A 20,258-nucleotide genomic window follows, 5' to 3' on the forward strand; every position below is an offset into this window, starting at 1 on the left:
TGTTATCTAACAAAGTCAAAATGAATCACCATTCATATCTGATTTTATTTCTGCAATGTGATACTTCTAAATGAAACCAGATATTCTAGTTTGTGCCTTTAATTTGCCTGGGCTGTAAAACATCATTCTTTTTACAGAAGGTCAAAATGGAAGATTTGGAGAGAAAAAAGAAAAAACGTGTGACATGAGCTGAAGGAACAAGCGATTTAATTGTCATTTATTTTCATTCACATAAAACCAGAGGGGTGGGATAATACAGAAAATTGATTCAATTTTGATTCCAAGTTGACATTTAAGGTAAAGGTTATGTATATTAAGTTTACTACCAGTGATTGTTACTTTTTTTTTTTTCATTTTTTATATTCAACATCTGTAGTTAAAACACAGCTGAAATCCTACATGCCAACAGTGGTTTAAATTTCAAGTCTAACTGTCATATTCAGGTAATAAAACTTATTAATTTACTTATAGTAATTTACTATGCCACTGCTATTAAAATACATTGAATTGTCACAACCCCAAACATGCCTCCACTGTATTATTAGCAAGACAGAAGGAAAATAAAAACTAAATAAATAATGCTAAAACCAGAGCTCAAATACATACATCTACAGCAAGGTAGGCTTTTGCCGCTCCTCTTGCATTTTAGACTATTTCAGACTTCTATTTAAGCTTCTCCATGTAAACAATTTTGAAATAACACACTATCAGCTTTGTGCAAGTTGTAAAGTCTCTTTTGGACCATACAGAGTAGTAAACTGGCAGCTTTGTAACATGCTATGCTTGAAGCATGAAGCAAGCCACCACAAGCACATCATCTGGACAATCAAACTTATATAATGTATTCAGACCGTTTGCAGATACATTATTATATGTGACTCTGGACCACAAACCTTAAGTCTTAAGTCCCTAGGTTACATTTTTAGCAATAGCCAAAAAAAACGATGTATGGTTCAAAATTATCGAGTTTTCTTTTATGCCAAAAATCGTTAGGATATTAAGTAAAGATCATGTTCCAAGAAGAAATTTTTCACATTTCCTACCGTAAATAAATTGACACTCAAGACTGCTTTTGTGGTGCAGGGTCACATAAATGACTGACAGCATCAGGGTTTGGTACAACTTTAGTGATCATGATTAACTTTAGGTCCCACAGAAGATTGAAGCTTGATTTCACTGATGATGGATCTTCACAGCTATTTTGTATTAAAGAAAAGGCAATAGTCTACAAAGAGCATTACTCACTCTCTCACCACACCTTGAAGAGGTGCTGCTATCCTGTTTGTTTAACATACAAGTTGCTAGAAAGCGCAATACTTGTGTCTAAAAGTTTCACCTTTAAACTCTGATTCACATTTTTTAACGCAGATCTGCGTCCAAGTCATATTTGGAAAAATAAACCTTTAATCTATAGCATACTAATGAACAATCTTACGCGAACCTTTCGAAAATGTCTATGCGGCGTTGGACATCTCATCAGTGAATTCAGCCATAATGTCGTGAAGCCAAATGTCCCGTTCCTCTTGTGAGGTGTCCACCAAGTAGATAACCACCTTACGGTCCCAGGGCTGTGATGCTTCCTGCACCGACTCCAGCTGGCCTACCAGGGGCTTCTTCTCCACGTGGTTCCTGAACACAATGGAGGCCTCCTCAGACCACTGCCTGGGTTTCAGACCTGGACAGATCAGAAACACCTTCAGATCTACGATAATATCAAGTAAAATCTTTGAGATCACTTCTTTCTTAACTTCAGCTTCTACCATGTTGCCCATTTGAGTCTGGGACTTTGACCAGGAGTGATAGTCAAAACAGCACTTTGCTAAGTGATCTGAATATGGGAGAGTTACATTCAGTTAAATCTCTACAAAAGCTATTTCTTTTCAGGAGCTGTTCTCCTTTATTAACAAACCTCCTTATTCAAACAAGTTTTAATTATTTCACTCGTTCAGGGGTGCATTTCCCAAAACTAAGTTAGCAACTTTGTTGGCTGCAATGCAATTTCCCATTACCAACCAACTAAGTTGCTAACAGGTTAGCAACCATGGTTTTGGGAAACGCACCCCTGATCAAAACTACCTTGATTACATTTTTTAAACCTCTACATTTATATACACTAATAACATGATTTATATTTTACTGTATTCAATTTTTTCATGATACAGCACTTTGCTAAACTGCTAAACACTTTGTGTGTGTCTTTTTAAATACTTTCATAGATCTTTTATGTTTTTGACAGAAGTCTCTCTAAGGCTGCATTTTCTAATCAAATCAGTAATATTTTATATAAAAAAAGATGACTAATAAACAGTAATATTGTAAAATGTTTCAAATGATTTCAGTTTAAAATAATTTTTTTTAATGTATTTAATAAAATGTAATTCGCTGCTGTGATGGCAAAGTTAATCTTACAGAATTGATTGTAATATTCTAATCTGACGTTTAAGAAAAAAAAAATCATATCAATGTTGAAAACCACTGTTTTCTTGAATAAAAGATAGAATGCCAAATAGAATCTTTGGTAGCATAAATGTGTTTAGTAATACTGTTGGTCAACTTATGTCAAATATGTTTTGACTTGTTGCTGAATAAAGGTTAATTCTCTATGAATTTAAATAAAAATACATTGATTTCTGACTATTTCAAATCGAGCCTATTGGATATCGTAGATGAAACATTCACAAGAACTGGATCATGGAGAAATTCTCTTCTGAAAGGACAGTGGATGGGCTTTAAGAGCTGTCTGAAACAGCCTTTTTGATAAATAAAAGAGCTTTTCTAACAGGAAATGAAGTGTACCAGCCAGCTGAGCAGTGATGGCCTGGAAGGGGAGCTGGCAGAACTCCTGGGTGAGGGGCCGGAGCTGGGTGCAGCTCACCAGCTCATGTTTGCCATAGTCCAGCTGAAACACTGACACCAGACCATTGGTCAGGACTCCTTTCACCAGTACTCGGTACCAGCTGCAAAATCACAGATCATGAGTGGACACATAAAACACTTCAAATGCCCCAAGACTCTCAGTGATGAAACAGCTGTCCTATTGAGGGCCACCTTCCAACACAGTTAACTCTAGCCCCAATTCTAAACAATTAAACCAGCTAATGAGGTCTTCAGGATCATTAGAAACGTCCAGATAGTTACTTTGGATATACATTTTACAGGAACTAGACACCGATACAAATGCATGCTTACTTGTTTTCCACCTTGGCAGCACAGACCTGGTTCTTCTCCACTTTAAGTGGTTTCTCCTCCATCTTATTATAATGCAGAATCATCTCCCCCATCAGATCCACCAGTTTGTACATATCGTGCCATGGCTGCAGCACGAAGTGCCCGGGATGGCACGCCACTGAAACAAACACATCCAAATTCTGCCCAATCTCGGGCAGCTCCAGCAGCGGTGGAAGAGCCAGCTGTTCAGGCGGCGAGCCGGGAGGTGTGCTCTGGCTCCCCAGCGGAGATGACATCCTCTTGGGTGTGTGTGGGGCTTTCTCCTGTCCATCAGAGCGGAGGCTGGGGGTCTGGATGGTGGCAGGGCTCGTCGGGGCGTTGAGGGATTTTGAGGGCCCCCGGCTGCTTAAGAAAACATCCTTCTGGTGGTTCCACAGATTAGAGTCGGCCAGCTGTTGGTTTAAGCTGCAGCTTGTGTCGTGGAAGTTCTTGCTGGTGAAGAGATAAACATGAGCGAGGCGTTTGGGCTCATCCACTTTAGCTATCTAGAAAAACAAATGCAACTGCTTTAGTGCTTCTTTCTGCTGTTGTTAAAGGGATAGTTCACTCAAAGATGAAAAATGCTCAACAAATTTTTCACAAACGCTTTAGAAAAAATGATTCGGGCTGAGTAGCAAAACAAACTTGTAGCCAGTCATCAGTACTACTCATGATGAGGAAGAGAGAGCGTTCAGTTCACAGGATGGACATTATCTGAGCTGAGCGGCAGAGAGATAGAGATGGTGGATAAAACAATAAAAGAGGAAAACATCTGAGGAACAATAGAAGTCTTAATGGGTTAGTTCACCCGAGAATTAACATTTGTCCATCTTCTACTCACCCTCGAAGCATCCCAGGTGTATGTGACTTTCTTCTCTCAGAATAATCCAATCTAAGTTATATTAAAAATTGTCCTTGCTCTTCCAAGCCTTTCAATGGAGGTAAGCGGGTGGTTTTTTTTGTTCAGAAGTTCAGAAGAAGTGAAATAAAGTGTGCGCATCTGTAACAAAACATCCCTCACACGGCTCCGGGGGCTGAATAAAGGACCCCTGTAGCGAATCCGTGCATTTTTGTAAGATAAATATGCAGATTTCAAATTTTAATAAACACTTTTTTTTTCTCACTTCTGCTCACTGTTGGGAACAGGAAGGAAGATGGAAGACTTATGTGTCGCGCGCACGCCTCTGGGAAATCTCTTCGAAATCCTCTGATGTTTTTCTTTACAAATCCTTGTTTTGTTATTCTAATTCGTGACCAGTGTTTTGTTTTGTTCTCTCTCCGTGCTTGTCTGTCAGTAACCACGCAGCGCTGACGTACTATGACATCTGCCTGCACGTCTTCTGGTTCCCCACAGTGGATATTTATCTTACAAAAATGCATGGGTTCACTACAGGGGGTCTTTATTCACCCCCCGGAGCCATGTGAGGGATGTTTTGTTACAGATGCGCACACTTTATTTCACTTCTTCTGAACATGTTGACAACAAACACCCGCTTACCTCCATTGAAAGGCTTGGAAGAGCAAGGACAATTTTTTATATAACTTAGATTGGATTATTCAGAAAGAAGAAAGTCACATACACCTGGGATGCTTCGAGGGTGAGTAGAAGATGGACAAATGTTAATTCTCGGGTGAACTAACCCATTAAGGCAATAAGGTAAGAAGTAGGACCCTTGTAAATTTCTCAAGGAGCAGAAGGAATGCGATCGGACTCCAAGGTTGCTTTGCTGTGTCTGCACCGCAACAGCTAAAGTCTGTCTAGTAAAAATACACCCTTTATGTTCAGTGGATACTCTACGAAATGGCACTATAGGGTGATGCAGAGGAGATGAGTTGTTGAATAAAGTCGTTATTTTTGTTTACTTTGCACACAGAAAGTATTCTCCTAGCTTCGTAAAATTAGGGTTGACCCCCTGATGTCACATGAACTATTTTACTGATGTCCTTGTTATTGTTTCTGGACCTTGACTGTGGCAGTATCCTCGCTGTCTATGGGAGGTTCAGAGAGCTCTCAAAATTCATCAAAAATATCTTAATTTGTGTTTTGTACAAGCATCTTTGTGCCTTTTCTAAAAAGAATTCTTTCTGAAATTAGCCTCAGGTTTATGCTTGGATCTCATGTGCAAATAAAATCAAATGAAATGCAAATGTGAAGAGAGCAGCATTAGCATTGAACTGGCCTTCAAGCTGCAGTCACTGCAGTGGAGAGCCGTGTCTCTCAGCCACTGGACGGCATCTGGAGTCCACGAGCCCACGCTCACAGGCAGATCCGCCAGACAACACTTCAGCGCCTGCAGAGTGACAAGCTTACACATTATTGATCTGATTGATTGATGTTACAAACCACTACACTCTTTAACCTCTTTGTGCCGTCATTATCTGTTGTCTGACCTGGGCCGGGGTGGATATAAGGTCACGCAGCGTAGGAGGTGGGATCTCTCTCAACTCAGTGACCTCAATTGATGCCTGAACGCCTACATCCACAAACAAGATGTCCACCACCCGGCTGCCGTGCAGGTTCGTTATCTATGGCAAAACCACAATGAACACAGTTTTAGAGCTGAATCCCCAGGAATTATATTATGTTGAATTCATAATTAATGTTCATTTTATGAACCTCTCCCACTTGACATTGCACCACAATGGTCATAATAACAAAATAATAGTGGCTTCAATAGTTCAAAGGTTAGTAGTTTTGTAGCAACTTCTATATTTTTGTTTGACATATTGTCATATTTTGCACTATATTTTATGTCATATTTTATACTATATAGTACCCTACTGTTCAAAAGTTTGGTGTAGGGTAAGCCTTTTTAATGTTTTTGAAAGAAGTGTCTTATGATCATCAAGGCTGCATTTGTTTGTTAAAAATACAGTAAAACAATAACATGGTAAAATATTTTATAAAATATTTTGTAAAATATTTTTTGAAAACCAGAATACATTTTTTTATGGTTTCTGTGATAAATATAAAGTTCACAAGAACATCCATGCAAAATTAAACAATACATGTGTTTTAAAAACATAACTGACACCAAACGTTTGATATTATATAATGTATAAGACAAATTTCTTCAGAAATGAATAATTTTTATGCCATTACCAACAAAGCCACACATAAAATAATCATTTTAGCATTATGAGAGATTCAACATTAAATGCAGTGTTCCTGGTGCATGAGGGAGCAACTCCATAAAATACATTTAAAGAAACAAATTAACTAATAGATGAAATGCTCATTTGAAGCCTTAGGATTTACAGATTTACAATAGTTGTTATTAACTCTTTTCTTTTCTTAAAGGAATGGTTCACCCGAAAATTTTAATTATGTCATTAATGTCTATTATGCCCTCATGTCGTTCCAAACTCATAAGACCTTTGTTCATCTTTGGATCACAAATTGAGATATTTTTGATGAAATCCAAGAGCTCACAGCAAGGGTACTACCACGATCAAGTCCCAGAAAGGTAGTAAAGACATCGTTAAAATAGTTCATGTGACATCAGTGGTTCAACCCCCTTATTTAATGAAGCTATGAGAATACTTTTTGTGTATAAAAAAAAAATAATAATAATTACTTTATTCAACGATTTCTTCAGTTTTTGACAACTGTTGTTGTTTTTTTGCTTTGCGCACAAAAAGTATTATCGTAGCTTCACAAAATTAAGATTGAAACATTGATGTCACATGGACTATTCTTACAAAGTCCTTCCTTCATTTTTGGGCTTTGAATGTGGCAGTTGTGTTGCTGTCTGCGCAGGGTCAGAAAGCTTTCGGATTTCTTCGAAAGTATCTTGTGCTCCGAAGATGAACAAAGTTCTTATGGGTTTGGAACGACATGAGGGTGAGTAATTAATGACAGAAATTGTATTTTGGGTGAACTGTGCCTTAAATGCTTCTACTGACAGAGCAGACTCACCTCCCCCCGGGACCATTTGCCTTTGTATCGAGCCAAACAGATTTTGCCACAGAAAGGCCGTGAAACCAGCAACTCTGATGTGACCTTTTATAAAGGAAAGATATGTGAGCATATCCTGTCTGCCAGACAATGGGAGGGAACATGGACTTCATGCTTCTCTACAGGGTGCTGATATGCACTACAGTAAACAATTACTATTTAAAACACTTTGATGCCTATTTTAAACACTGATGTCTAGGTTAGGCACTCTAGCAAACAATCTGTGCTAGCAGGCAACTATTTATTAGGGATTATGTACTTGATGCCTGCCAATCCTATTAAACCCATAATCCCAATCTGTCTATTTTGGCCTCTTCACCTCCTCTAAAGAAGTCTCTAGCAACATATCTGAAGCAGCACATACAGAGATTGTGCCTGTTGAAAATGCGGCACCTGGGAATGTAAATAGTTTTCCGTCTTCTCCAGAATTTCGTTGAGTTTAGTCAAGCCTCTGGAGGGGACCTGACAGTAGATCGTCCCATCTGAGCACACGCTGGTCACATTCACATTCATGTAGGCACTGTTCACCTTTAACAGAATACAGATATGTCATTCCCTTAATCACTGGTGAACACAATCACATTAATAAACTACATTTTAAACTTTTGAGTATTGATTAGTTCTAGTCCACGAATTTGACTGGCTAAGCAGATTTCCAAAAGCACTGATATAATTGGTGCAAGTACTGAGGTAGTATGATAGTTACCATGCTTTTTGGACAAGATACCTTGTCAGTATCATAGTATTCTTGAGGCACATTGGCATCTGCCCAAAGTTACCATCACAGTATTTTTTGCATAGGGGGGTTTCATTGTAATAGCAAACACTTTCTGGTTACCTTTAAGGGACTCTCTAAGGATTTATCTTGTAGAGCTTTCATACAGGCAGCATTGATGTTGATATCATCATCTTGTGATGTGTCATACAGGACCACCAGAGGCACTTCCTGACGCACTAAGATCTCAGCCAGTAGGATCTTACCAGTGGCCATGGACTCAAACCTCTTCAGTACTGCCTGCTCCTGACTGAATGACTCCAGGCCTGAAACAAATTGATATAAAGACAAAATTTGACATTAAAATGTGAAACTATTTTGTATGAATTCATAACGGAATGCAAATCTCACCTGCTAGTTTACATTTGGTGGCTTGGAAAGGCAATCTACAAAACTTCTCATGCAACTCAAATAGTTTAATCTTGCTGATGACTTCAGAAAAGCCATGATCCACGTAGTACACCTGTTTAAACATCAACATACACGTGCATTAATAATTATTACAAAAACACAGCGCATTTTCTTATGGTTTATGAATGAAGATACTGCACAAATGCATCACAGATCTAAACAGTCTCAGTTCTACAAAGGAAAACCACAATGATCCGCTGTGAACTGCACTAGTGGTTCTCTACCAGGGGGCCGCAAAATATTTAAAGGGATAGTTTACCCAAAAAATGAAAAATCTGTCATTAATTACTCCCCCTCATGACCCCTCAAACCCATAAAACCTTTGTTCAACTTTGGAACACATGGAAGTGAGCAATTAAGGACTAATGGGTGAACAGTCCTTTTAAAACAACACAAAAACAAGCTTTTAAATGAGCTAAAACATCTAACAATCCAGATAAAACTTCATATTTCTTATTTTATTTTGTGTCACGGTCTTGGATACCTGAATACGTGAGGGAATTCTAGATTTCTAGACCTGGAGAAGTCATGGGTAAAAATGTTAAAAAGTCATGGACATTTCTGTCCTGAATCAATTTTTTTTCTTTTTATGTCAAGATCTCAAGAATTTCACTAAGTAGAAATTTCTGATAAATTTGTGATCTGTGGGATTTCTGGAAGTCAAATACATGTAAATTCATTATTGAAAACTAAAGCACATTCAAATGACAGAAATTACTTATTTTAATAGAATTTAATAGAAAATAATTATTTTCATATATTGCTCTTAGCCTAGTGAAAAAAGAAAACAAACAGCTTTGTCATTACAGCAGAAATACCAGAAATATCTCACCCTACACCAAAGGGTAGCCTTTGAATACTGTCTTGAATAATGTGGGGCCTTAAAATCAAAAAGGTTGAGAACCACTACATCCTCATACTCGATTATGTTCAGATGTGTTCTTCATTGACCCCGTTACGCACCTTGACCTTGTCAGCCATGACCTCACAGACTTGAGCTCGGAGGATCTCCTCCTCTTCCTCAGCACGTACAGCAGTCAGCTGACCTGTTAATGGTGAAGTCAGAGCCACTTTGTTGCTGTCTTGCCCATAGAATTCTCTCATTTCATCTTCTAACTTCTCCTGTGCCTTAGAGTAGCCTTCACCGATGTACCTGCATATAAACAGACACACACACTTCATCAAGAGTACAACAGTGGCTGCCAACTTTTACAGTGGCCTGACAGATTTTCCCTCTGCAGGCATTCTTCAATCAGAAAATTATATTCTCTGATCCAGTCCAACCAGCTCTGAGATGAATCTAAGCAAAGGCATGATAAGAGTCACATCCCTCATGATCTATAGGATATTGATTATATTGATTATCGCACCTCAGAATGACACTGTTTGTGTCCCCTGCTTCCACCACCAGGACAGAAGGGTATTCCTCTCTAGGGATGACAAGAGGAGGAACCGTCTGGCTGCTCAAACTGCGCTCTACTGCTTCTTTCGTCTCTGAGCCAGCCAATCCCGACGGGTTACGGTTCTCGTCTTCTACTACTTTTGCATACAGAATTGCTCTTTTGGGGTTGTCCGGCATGGGGTAGTCAATCGTGCATATATCTGAAAGCAGGGTGAGGTGGTCCAGCACAAACTCTGGTAGTTTACATTTATATGTGTCCTGATACAGTTTAGGCAGCGCGTGGGCCCACAGGCCACTGCTGTATTTCAAGAGCAGCTCTCCAAGCTTCTGCTTGACGTCGGGTGGTAGATCCTTGGGGGACGCCGGAGTGCTTGATTTGGAAGTGGAAGATGATCTTTGAGTCTGAGGTTTTTTGTGATGAAATGGGGATTTGTCATGGGTGGGGGGTGTAGCAGCACTATGTGGGATAATCTGGCTAGTTTCTTTAGCAGGGTACAGCAGCAACTCTTGAGGTTTGGTACTGCATGGTTTTTCAACCTGCAAACGTAACAATAAGACAGCATTGTTATTCTGCAGACAAATACACAGAGCTAAATTATTATTAATTATTTAAGCACAATTGTGACCCTGGACCACAAAACTAGTCTTAAGTGTCAATTTTTCGAAATTGAGATTTCTACATAATCTGAAAGCTGAATAAAAAAGCTTTCCATTGATGTATGGTTTGTTAGGAATCAGATCCCATATTTGAATCTTTGGAATCTGAGGGTGCAAATAAGAAGTTTTTTGTTTTCCAAATTAATTCTTAGCAATGCATATTACTAATCAAAAATTAAGTTTTGATATATTTACGGTAGGAACTTTACAAAATATCTTCATGGAACATGATCTTTACTTAATGTCCTAATGATTTTTGGCATAAAAGAAAAATCTATAATTCTGACCCATACACTGTTTTTTTGGCTATTGCTAAAAATATACCCCAGTGACATAAGACTGGTTTTGTGGTCCAGGGTCACAAATTAGTTTGAGGCCTCAACAGAACAAAAGGAAATTTCCCAATCAGTGGGCATCTATCAACCAATTCACCGTACTGAATGCCCCTAAAACTAGCCCCAAGTGGGTTAGCAAATCAGGTAAAGCAGTTGAAAACACCCACAGCCTGTGGAATGCCCTTAATTGATTGGGTAAAGCCCTCTAGGGTACTGTAGAAACCTATATTTGGGCAGACCTCTGGCTGCCATCTGGAGGCACTGTGACTTGTGAACTACTACAGCCAATTCCCAACCAATTCCAGTTTCCCTTTTTGTGATTAATGTAATCCTTCACCATGACAACACTGTTCGAGATATAAGTGTCTTGGCATAATGTTGACCAATTTTAGTGAGAATCACATGAATTGTCTCCAATACACACAGCCAGGAACAACAAAAGAACAAGGTAAATGTGCAATATGTTAATGAGTTTGGATTTCTGACTTCAAAATTGTCTTATAACAATAAACAGTCTTTTTCTGAACTTGGGAGTATATTTTAAGTTCTGTAGGTTCCAATTTATTTTTATGAATTGATTCTCATGTCTCGATCCCTTTAATGACACAATTACACATCAATTATAGTGTGTTCTAATGACATCAGATGACAGGCTAATCAGGCATCTGTAAACTTACAGTACAAATGTGCGTCCAGTGCTCCAGGTCTTTCAGGGCTTCACTGGGTAGATCTTGTTTATAATGCTCTCGATACAGCTGAGGCAGTTTGGATACCCAGAGGCCGTTGCTGTGCTTGTTGAGAACCTCTTTAAGACGAGACTGCACCAGCCTGGGACTGTAAGGTGCAGAATGAGGCAGCCTGGGTTTTGATGGAGTTGTGTTTTCATTCAGGATAGAAGGGGCTAGAAATATCAACAACATAAATGCTTATTGGCAGTAATGCATTGACAAACTATAAACTAAAACCATAAAAATCATAAACAGATGCTAAATAAATTCGCAGTGTATCACAGACTCTATTTATCAAGTCTTATAGCAATTTTGTCATTATTTATTCACCCAAGAGAATAGGATTTTCCTTTTTTTTTCTGGGTGAACTATCACTTTAAGATGTAGCCCATAGCAACATCAGAACTGAAGGCATGTAGTCCTGAGAGATCCCTCTGTGTAACAGCGGGAGGTTTTTGCCTGCTTGAGACAGAAGTTGACTGTTCTCTTTTCATCCTTAATGAACATCCCATGCCTGGAATGTTTTCTGGGACAGGAAGTTAAGTTAGTGTCTCCGGGATAACTATAACCTTTAAAGGAGTTTCTTGTGGAGGGAAATGATTAGACACACTGCATACTGAACACTTTTCCCACCCAAAATTTGCTCACCATTGCTCTGCTGTTGGTTTTGGAAGAGATGGGCATGGACTTCTTTTTGGAATCTTGAGGGAAGTGTCATTCTTTTGTCTGATCTAGGGGGAAAAAAAATATGAGATTATATTAAGGAGAACTTGAAATCTGTACGTTTTGGTTAATATACTGCAAGATTTTTACCCCAAAATGTAATTTGCTGATATAGTGTGTCCAGTATAATCAAAACAGCCACTCAACACTGTTTCCAATGAACCAGATCTCTTTAGGTGGACCAAAAGCAGCCAGTCAGTATGCACTAATACCGTATTATTAAATTTAATAAGTAAGTTTTATTAAAATTATTAAATGCATGCTGAACCCCAACCCTACCCGATACTTCATTTTTAACTTTTCGATTATTTTCCTTCATTTGTATTGAAAATGAATGCCTTTCCGATGTGATGTTTAATGTGAAAAGGGAAAAGAATCAGTTTGGCAAAAGGCGGATTCCAACTCGTGTCGATCGCGTCAAAACGTCTGCACTACACGTTTTACCACATACGCCAGTGAAGATGGTCTTTTATAATGCTGTCTAGCACAATCACATGTTGCTGGGTAGAGTTAGTGTAAATAGTCTCTGCCAACAAGGCAGGATATTTGCACTTAGTGTAAATAGACACTCCGTGTTTTTTTATTTTTATTATTATAATTAACTCTTGATGACCTTATCCTGGCATTCTACCGAATCAACGTCAGCATGAACATTCACCCTATTTTTATTGATTTATTTGACGTTGTAATGCTGGTAGAATGTCTTAATTTCAATCTTCCCTTGAAAAGACAGATTTCTGGTAAGCTAATCTTACACTCCACCCTTTTGACAACCAACTGCATTCTTGTTTGAGTGGATATCCCACATCACTAAACCCTTAACAACCAATGGACAGAACCAAGCTGGCACCTTAGATTTTTTCTTTCTTCGATCATCTGTTTCATGATTATTTCCATCAGAACACTAAAGAAGATTGTGTTACAGAAAAAATCATGCATAAAAATAAATACAAATCATGCTTAATACTCCACTATTGCCGGGTTATCCTTCTAATCTGTGTAATTAACTGGTCAGCTTAATTCTGCTGCAAAATAGCCCAGTACAGTTTTTCATAAACTAAGCGGAAAGGAGGGATATAAGCAAATAATACAATGGTGATAGTAAGGACAAAAGCAGACATATTGGCAAAGTGCTGCAGCATGATAAAGCAGGGGTGTGGAGGTCTTTTTGCATCTGATTCTAGGTGTCAGATGACCCAAACTCCCCCTCAACCTGTAGCAAAGGGAAAGTGCTGATTCATTGTGGACTGGTTTAGAATAGCTAATCTGTGAGAGAATGGAGGGAGGATTAACAAACCCCGGTACACCCGCTTAACTCTGCCACCCTCCGCACACTCACAGCCATTGTGTGTGTGCCACAGTAAGCGATACAGAACACAATTCTAAAGAGTGAGGTCAGTTGTTTGCTCTCAATGCTTTTTGGCTGGAGTGATTTCACACACACACACACAGAGAGACAGCACCCTTCATTCGATCGCTGAATAAGCACTGGGTTCAGACAACATTCAGCTGAACTGCTCTCTGTTATTGCCAATCAAGTCAGACGGTATCAACAGCAAGAGACATGCAGTTGCTAAACTGGAAAATTAAGAGTCGGTGACAAAATAAAGAGCTTGTTTCTGTTGACTCATTAGGACTTGATTTGTATTCTCAGCTACTTGCTCGGCAAGATGCTGCTCACACCATAGGTGCGCTTACTTGAAAAGATGCTTTTTCATAAGAAGGTGTCAGCTGTACTTTTTATCTTTTAATATATGAATTTCAAGGTACTTTAATGTATTTATTTGTAGCTCTTAATGTGGCTATAATGCAAGGTTGGACCTTTTTAATTGCATTTTATCACTGTTTGAGACTCCACTTGACAGGATTTGTGCTAATGAGTCTTTCACCTTTCTGAGGGAAGGGAGGGTCTTCTTGTGGGTGTGTTTGGGGGGGTGTTGTGGGGTCTGCCACCTTTCCCATCAGGCTGGGAGTCTCTCAAGCTTCCTGTGCGAGGAAGGGGGTCTCCATGTCCCCCTCCACGACCTCCACCTCGCCCCAGACGTCCACGATGGTCGGGCTGTCTCAAAGATGTCCTTGGTCTTGCTATGAAGGAGATGAGACAATATCAAAATCAAAAAAGTAAAATATATAATCTAATATATAAGACTGAAAATAACACTCTAAAGTAATTGTAGACCTATTTCCCATCTACACAGAAAGAATTTGAAGCGTTTGAGTGTCCTGTGACCCATTTAGTTTTGTAATGACCGGTATTTCCTAAAAGAACAACAATTTCTATCTACATACTGCAATTGAAGCACCCTTCTTCACATGGACACTATTATTGCAGGATTACACTCTGTCTTTACCAGGTACACATAGAAAAGCAAGCAGAAACCACTGTAATCAGTGATTCTGTCTACACTGCATGCATGCCACGGTGAGTCACAGTAAAATGATGCAGTAAACAGCTTTTTGTGACAAGCAGACTACAATGTTGTGGTTATTTCTCCGATGGGTTGTTAACTGCAGTGATTGGATCTCTGATCAATGAGTCAGTGAGTGGAACCTGAGACAATATCAGTCTGACTCGAGCTGGTATTTTCAACCAGATCAATGGATTAACTGAAGAAGAAAAAAATCGAACTCAAAAGAACAATTTGTTCACAAATCAGATATTACTGCTGCTCTCATAAAAACATATTTTTAGTGAACTGTGACTTTGATATTTGTCTGTTCTACACACAACAGTCATATAGCTTCAGAAGGCTTGGAATATTAATCATAATAATATGACAGCTTTTACGGGGAGATACTGCTTTTGCTCCTTTTGTTCTCCATTTCTCTTTTGTATTCCATGGAAGAAAGACAAACACATATGTTGGAAACAACATGAGGGAAAGTAAACAACAACAGAATTTTAATTTTTTTTTTCTTTTTTTGGGAAGGTGGGTATCTCTTTAACAAATCCTATAGAAACAATAGAACAACTACTATTTTTATAGAAACTTGATCCTTTAAATCAAACAAATGAAGCCAAACACTGCCAGCTAGATCAAACATATATCACTGCACACAAATCAGTTTACTTAACACACAATCTATGAGATATTACTCTGCACCTTCTCCAACAAGACAACCATGAAGTTTCTGGAAGTCAGCATAATCACGAGAAATTAGAACATGCAACAAAAATATTACTCTCCTCTGTACACATTCAGATAACAAAAGCATATGGAATGCAACAGCAGCTGCAAACTTGTCTCAACTAAATAACAATTACATCATACTCACACCGTGTTAACATTTTCTCTCATACACATTCGATATGACATCATTCCACTAACCTGACTGTAACAGAATGACATCATACCTTCCAACCCGGCAGTAAACTCAGCAGCGCAACCGGACTAGCATGGAAAAGTGGCAGCAATTGAACACGTTATCTCTGTCTACAACCCTCTTGAGATAAGCGCTCCACAGGCTGATAGTTTCTGCGAGACAGCGGGTGGTGAGCTAAGCAGACAAAAACAGGCAGAGCATCGCCACAGCAGCGCCATTTGAGTCATTAAATAACAGATGAGGGGGGAAAAAAAGAAAGGTTTCAGACAATCCTCCCCTGAATAGCCACGCAGGCTCTGCTGTACCTCTCCACAACACTGCAGTCTCCAAACCTCCCTCTCTCTCTCCCTCTAGGTCAATACAGATGCCCGCTTTCTGCTGTATCACGGCAAGCCAAGGAAGTACTGAGTCACTGATCAAGGGACAGCGTGAGCGCAGGAAACGCTGAAGCTGACAGTGAGTTTGCAGCTCCCAGAACAGCCGCAACCTGTAATCCGAATGATGCTTTATTCTTAGCACATCCAGAACTGTGCTCACATCCTCAGAGGGGTTTAAATAGGACATACGCACAACCAAAAAAGACACGGGATGCACAGGACACTAGCATACATTCTCTTTAAAATGTCTCGTGGATAACACATAGACATGTTGCATTCACAGTCATATCGAACAAAACTGTGCACTAAAATATACATTAACTTAACTTCTGCTGAACCTTGCATTTCATGTATTTGTAATTAAAACCCGTTATCTTGAAATGTAGTACAATTCAAATATTTTACCTGTAAATGTAACTTACCTGTAAATGTAATAATGAAGTTCTTCTTTACATGTGCTTTAGACAACAAATCAAAATAAATGTACTTCTTTAAAGCATGACAATAGATTATTAAATCAATGATCATTTAGCATACATTCTCTATATAATGTTTTCTGAATAACACTTTAAAGCAAGAGTTGCATGCACAGTCATATTAAAGAAAACTAATCCGAGTCTCACCATTCAGTGCAAGAGGAGGCGCTGGTTTGACTCTCATTTGACAGTTCACCACTTGAGGTCGGCCGGTCCTCTTAGCTGTGCGCTGACGGGCCGCAAGCTTAGTAATATGGGACATCTCGTTTCCTGTGGTAGCATGGCATACCACCTGTGGGGTTTTAACCATTTAAAGTTTTAGTATTCATGTATCCCTGCTGAATAACTGAATTTCAGAAGTTAAGGGAGAGCCTTACCTCCCCAGTCTGCCCTTTATCCAGTTTCACGACTGAAGGCATGCTGTGCAGGAGAGCATCCAGCGTGGCATACCCCAACTGTTTATAAGGTATGAGCTCGCCCGTCAGGTCTTTATACTCTACCTGCAGGTTAGACAGCGACACACCACTCTTACTGGACTGGAGCACCGCCCGTACCATCTTCTTCACCAGTTCCTCATCCGCCATCTGAAAAACAACAAGGATTGAATTTGGTGAGATGTTTTAATATTTTGAAAGAAGTCTCTTATGTTTCTTAAGGCTGCATTTATTTGATCAAATTTACAGTAAAAAAATAATATTGTGAAACGTTATTATTTAAAGTAACTGTTTTAATGTAGTTTCAAATGTAATCTATTCCTGTGATGACAAAGCTGTGTTTTCAGCAGACATTACTATGGTCTTCAGTGTCCCGTGATCCTTCAGAAATCATTCTTATCTGCTGATTTAGTGATTTAGCTGATAAGTAACATTTCTTGTTATTATATTGAAAACAGTTGTGCTGCTTAAGATTTTTTTGTGAAATCATTATACATTTATTTCAGAAAGTACAAAAGAACAGTATTTATTTGAAACAGAAATTATTAATCCTACCAATGTATAAGTCTTTACAATTAATTTAATGCAGTAAAATATTAGGCTAGTTCCTTCTAAAAAAAAAAAAATTTTTTTAAAGGTAGTGTAACTTTACACTCGATACCAATAAAACAATCTTGCACCAACAGATCAATGAAAAAAGATACATTGGCAGTGCTAGGTGATCATAGGTCACACAACTGTTAACAGGTTTATGAGTCCTGCATTGATATCCCTAATGCTGAAGAGTGTTATTGGTTACAACACAAATAAAGCTACTGGAGAATCAATGACCATATCTGATAACAGACAGACAGTTAAATATGTTTTAGAATAGATCTCATCAAGTCTTGTGTATCCAAACACTGGCAGGTAAGACTATGCATACTGACAGTTCATGTCATTTTATTTTTGGTATGGGCAAAGTGGTCCTGCTGATGTGAATAATGAATTGAGCAAAGCACATTGCCTTCTAGACTAGCCGGTCGCAAACAGACAGTTAAAACAGCACAAATGGACCATCTCATAATAACACACTGTTAATTTGATTTATGGCCAGTCAGAATGGCTTATGTGCCAACACCAGCCAGTATCCATAGAAACCCCTTTCAAACCCTTGTGAATGAGAAATACACTTTAGTATACTTTTAAAGAGTACTTATTATGGAAATAATACACCTCAAAAGAATATATTTAACTGTGAACTGAATGTAATGTTTTCAGACACTTAACTGCATATATAAACTACATAATTATAGTTTTATATTTATATTAAATACACTAAGCTGAACTTTAGAGTGATTTTTGGCCCACTTGAGCAGGATTACAGTAAGTAGGCTAAATCTTTATTTGCAATTTCATAATTACTTCTGTTGTCTCCGAAATGTGGTTAAAGTCTTCTGTAATGAGAAGTATTTTTTTTATATTTTTTTTCAATTTTTATTGAAACTCAAATGTCATATATTTGTGTTTACACATGTAATAATTCAATTGCAACTTAGTACATTTACAATATGTTACCTTTGTAATATTATATAACACAATACAGTTCAAATAAATATTATCAAGTACTTTATGTGTGCTATAGTACTGCATGTTAGTCATCTCATCAAAATAAATGTATGTCTTTAAAGTACAACAAAAGAAAATACTAGTAACAAATGTATTTAAAATTTTATTTTGACATGACAAAGTGCTTTAAAAAATGTACTTAAGTGTCTTTAGAAACATAGTCATGAAAGTGACTTTAAATACAGGTAAGTGGCCTTTAATTAATAAATATTATATTAACTGCAAGTACAGTTGTTTTTAAGTACACTACAAATGCACATTTAATTGTGTAAAAACAACTATCCAACTTTTGCAATAAATGCAAACCTAAATTAACCCTTAATGTCAATTACTTTTAGCACATCATTTTATTGCACATATTTAATAACAATTTCTGTTTTATCTTCTATTACTTAGCAGTGATGTACATATTTAAGCTACAATTTTAATTAATGTGCATTTCCTAAATAGCTCATTGCATTCACATCACAACAAATGCATACCTCCACAAATTATTTGTTGTGGTACTTGTTTTTCAGTATTTGCTGTGTTTAGAAAAAATGCTTTTTTATATACCAAAAAATGACTTTAAGAAAACAAGTTAAATAGATCTGATGTTCCTGCCTGTAAAATGTCCTAAACCATGAAGCTGCAGGTAGTTGACATGACAGTGTCATACAGCAAAATACTTTAAACAGCATTAGCCTACATTTTTTTGTTGAAATGTATTATTGATATGACTTTATTTATACGTTACTTCCTTTTCCTTTAATATATCTATTTACATATTGTTCAAAAATCTTGGGTGTTGTCCATATTAAAATGTCTGTGTTAGTAGTCACACACCTGCAGCACAATGTGAGTATCTTTATCAATGAAATGAAAGAGAAAGTAATGAGGATTGGCTGGTTGGCTTTGCTCGCGTGCTCTTCACGGTCAGAAAGTTGACGTGCTGCTTTCAGGACAGAGAGAGACACACCCTTTATTCTGGACAACATTTAACGACGCTCGGTCATCATCAAAAACACTTTATAGATGTATTTCACATAGCTCTTTTATAGTTAGACGACTTTATTTAGTTGAAATGTGTTGTAAGTTAGTGTATTTACCGCAGGAAATGCGGTACAGTGTCATACGTACAGTGTGTTAAAAAAATTTGGACTGGCCAACTAACTTACTTTCCCGAGCTATCCGCTCCCACCGGCCATAAACTCCCAAATATCTCACTATAAACATGTTTTAAATGTGCGTTCAGATGTTTAATTATACTTATTTGAACCGCGTGATTATTCACGGTTTGTTTAGCTGGCTGTCAATCAACGTTACAGTAGGAGCTATAAACTGGTAGTCAAACGCGTCTCTCTTCCACCAAAAAAGCAGCTTAAATATAAAGCGGCGCGTTCAGATACTTTCACAATGTGTCAGGTCTTACCGCTCAATCGATGTGGGTCGGTCAAGCCGGTTTAGATGAAAGCGACTGGCTCTGTGGCACTGGTCGCGGTGTCCTCCTCGCGGTCTGTCCCGCAGGCGGTGTGTGTGAGTCCCGCTGAGAGCTGCTCGCACCATCCCGTCTGTAATTACCCAAACGCGCATACGCGCATGCGCACTGCACACAGTATAAGCAGGTACAGAAGACTAGTGATGTATTGTATTATGCAGTCCTTTAACCGTTTATTTATTTGATTTATTCCTTTGTTATTGCTTTAAAATCTTAAACTTATATTGGTAGAAAAACGATTTCGTTGAAAAGGAAAAGAGCATTTGCTCGAACAAAATGTCTGTTTACTGCAGAAAAATAGAGAACCGATGCGTCAATATCAAATAGCTATTAAAAGATTTTGAGCATATTATTTTTAATCATAAT

The 20,258-nt window shown here is 38.1% G+C and overlaps 1 protein-coding gene across 4 annotated transcripts; it reads right to left on the bottom strand.

Annotated features, from left to right (window-relative positions):
- Positions 1-190: 190 nt before the first annotated feature.
- Positions 191-19,982, bottom strand: tdrd7b (tudor domain containing 7 b). 4 transcript variants are annotated; one of them, XM_026268679.1, is made up of 18 exons: positions 19,827-19,982; positions 16,751-16,957; positions 16,521-16,665; positions 16,320-16,355; positions 14,086-14,281; positions 12,122-12,204; positions 11,423-11,646; positions 9,722-10,290; positions 9,315-9,504; positions 8,292-8,403; positions 8,004-8,206; positions 7,559-7,693; positions 7,127-7,210; positions 5,599-5,733; positions 5,388-5,498; positions 3,190-3,713; positions 2,797-2,957; positions 191-1,675 (listed from the first exon to the last, which is right to left on the bottom strand). In XM_026268679.1, exons 2-18 carry the CDS (start codon positions 16,955-16,957, stop codon positions 1,455-1,457), a joined length of 3,336 nt encoding a protein of 1,111 aa, XP_026124464.1. In that variant the 5' UTR covers positions 19,827-19,982; the 3' UTR covers positions 191-1,454. The 4 variants fall into 4 exon arrangements, with proteins under 4 accessions (XP_026124464.1, XP_026124465.1, XP_026124467.1 ...); XM_026268680.1 differs by lacking the exon at positions 16,320-16,355; XM_026268682.1 differs by lacking the exons at positions 16,320-16,355; positions 16,521-16,665; positions 16,751-16,957; positions 19,827-19,982 and adding an exon at positions 15,552-16,248.
- Positions 19,983-20,258: the final 276 nt, after the last annotated feature.

The sequence above is a fragment of the Carassius auratus genome, chromosome 7 (assembly GCF_003368295.1).
Source record: "Carassius auratus strain Wakin chromosome 7, ASM336829v1, whole genome shotgun sequence".
Taxonomy (NCBI): domain Eukaryota; kingdom Metazoa; phylum Chordata; class Actinopteri; order Cypriniformes; family Cyprinidae; genus Carassius; species Carassius auratus.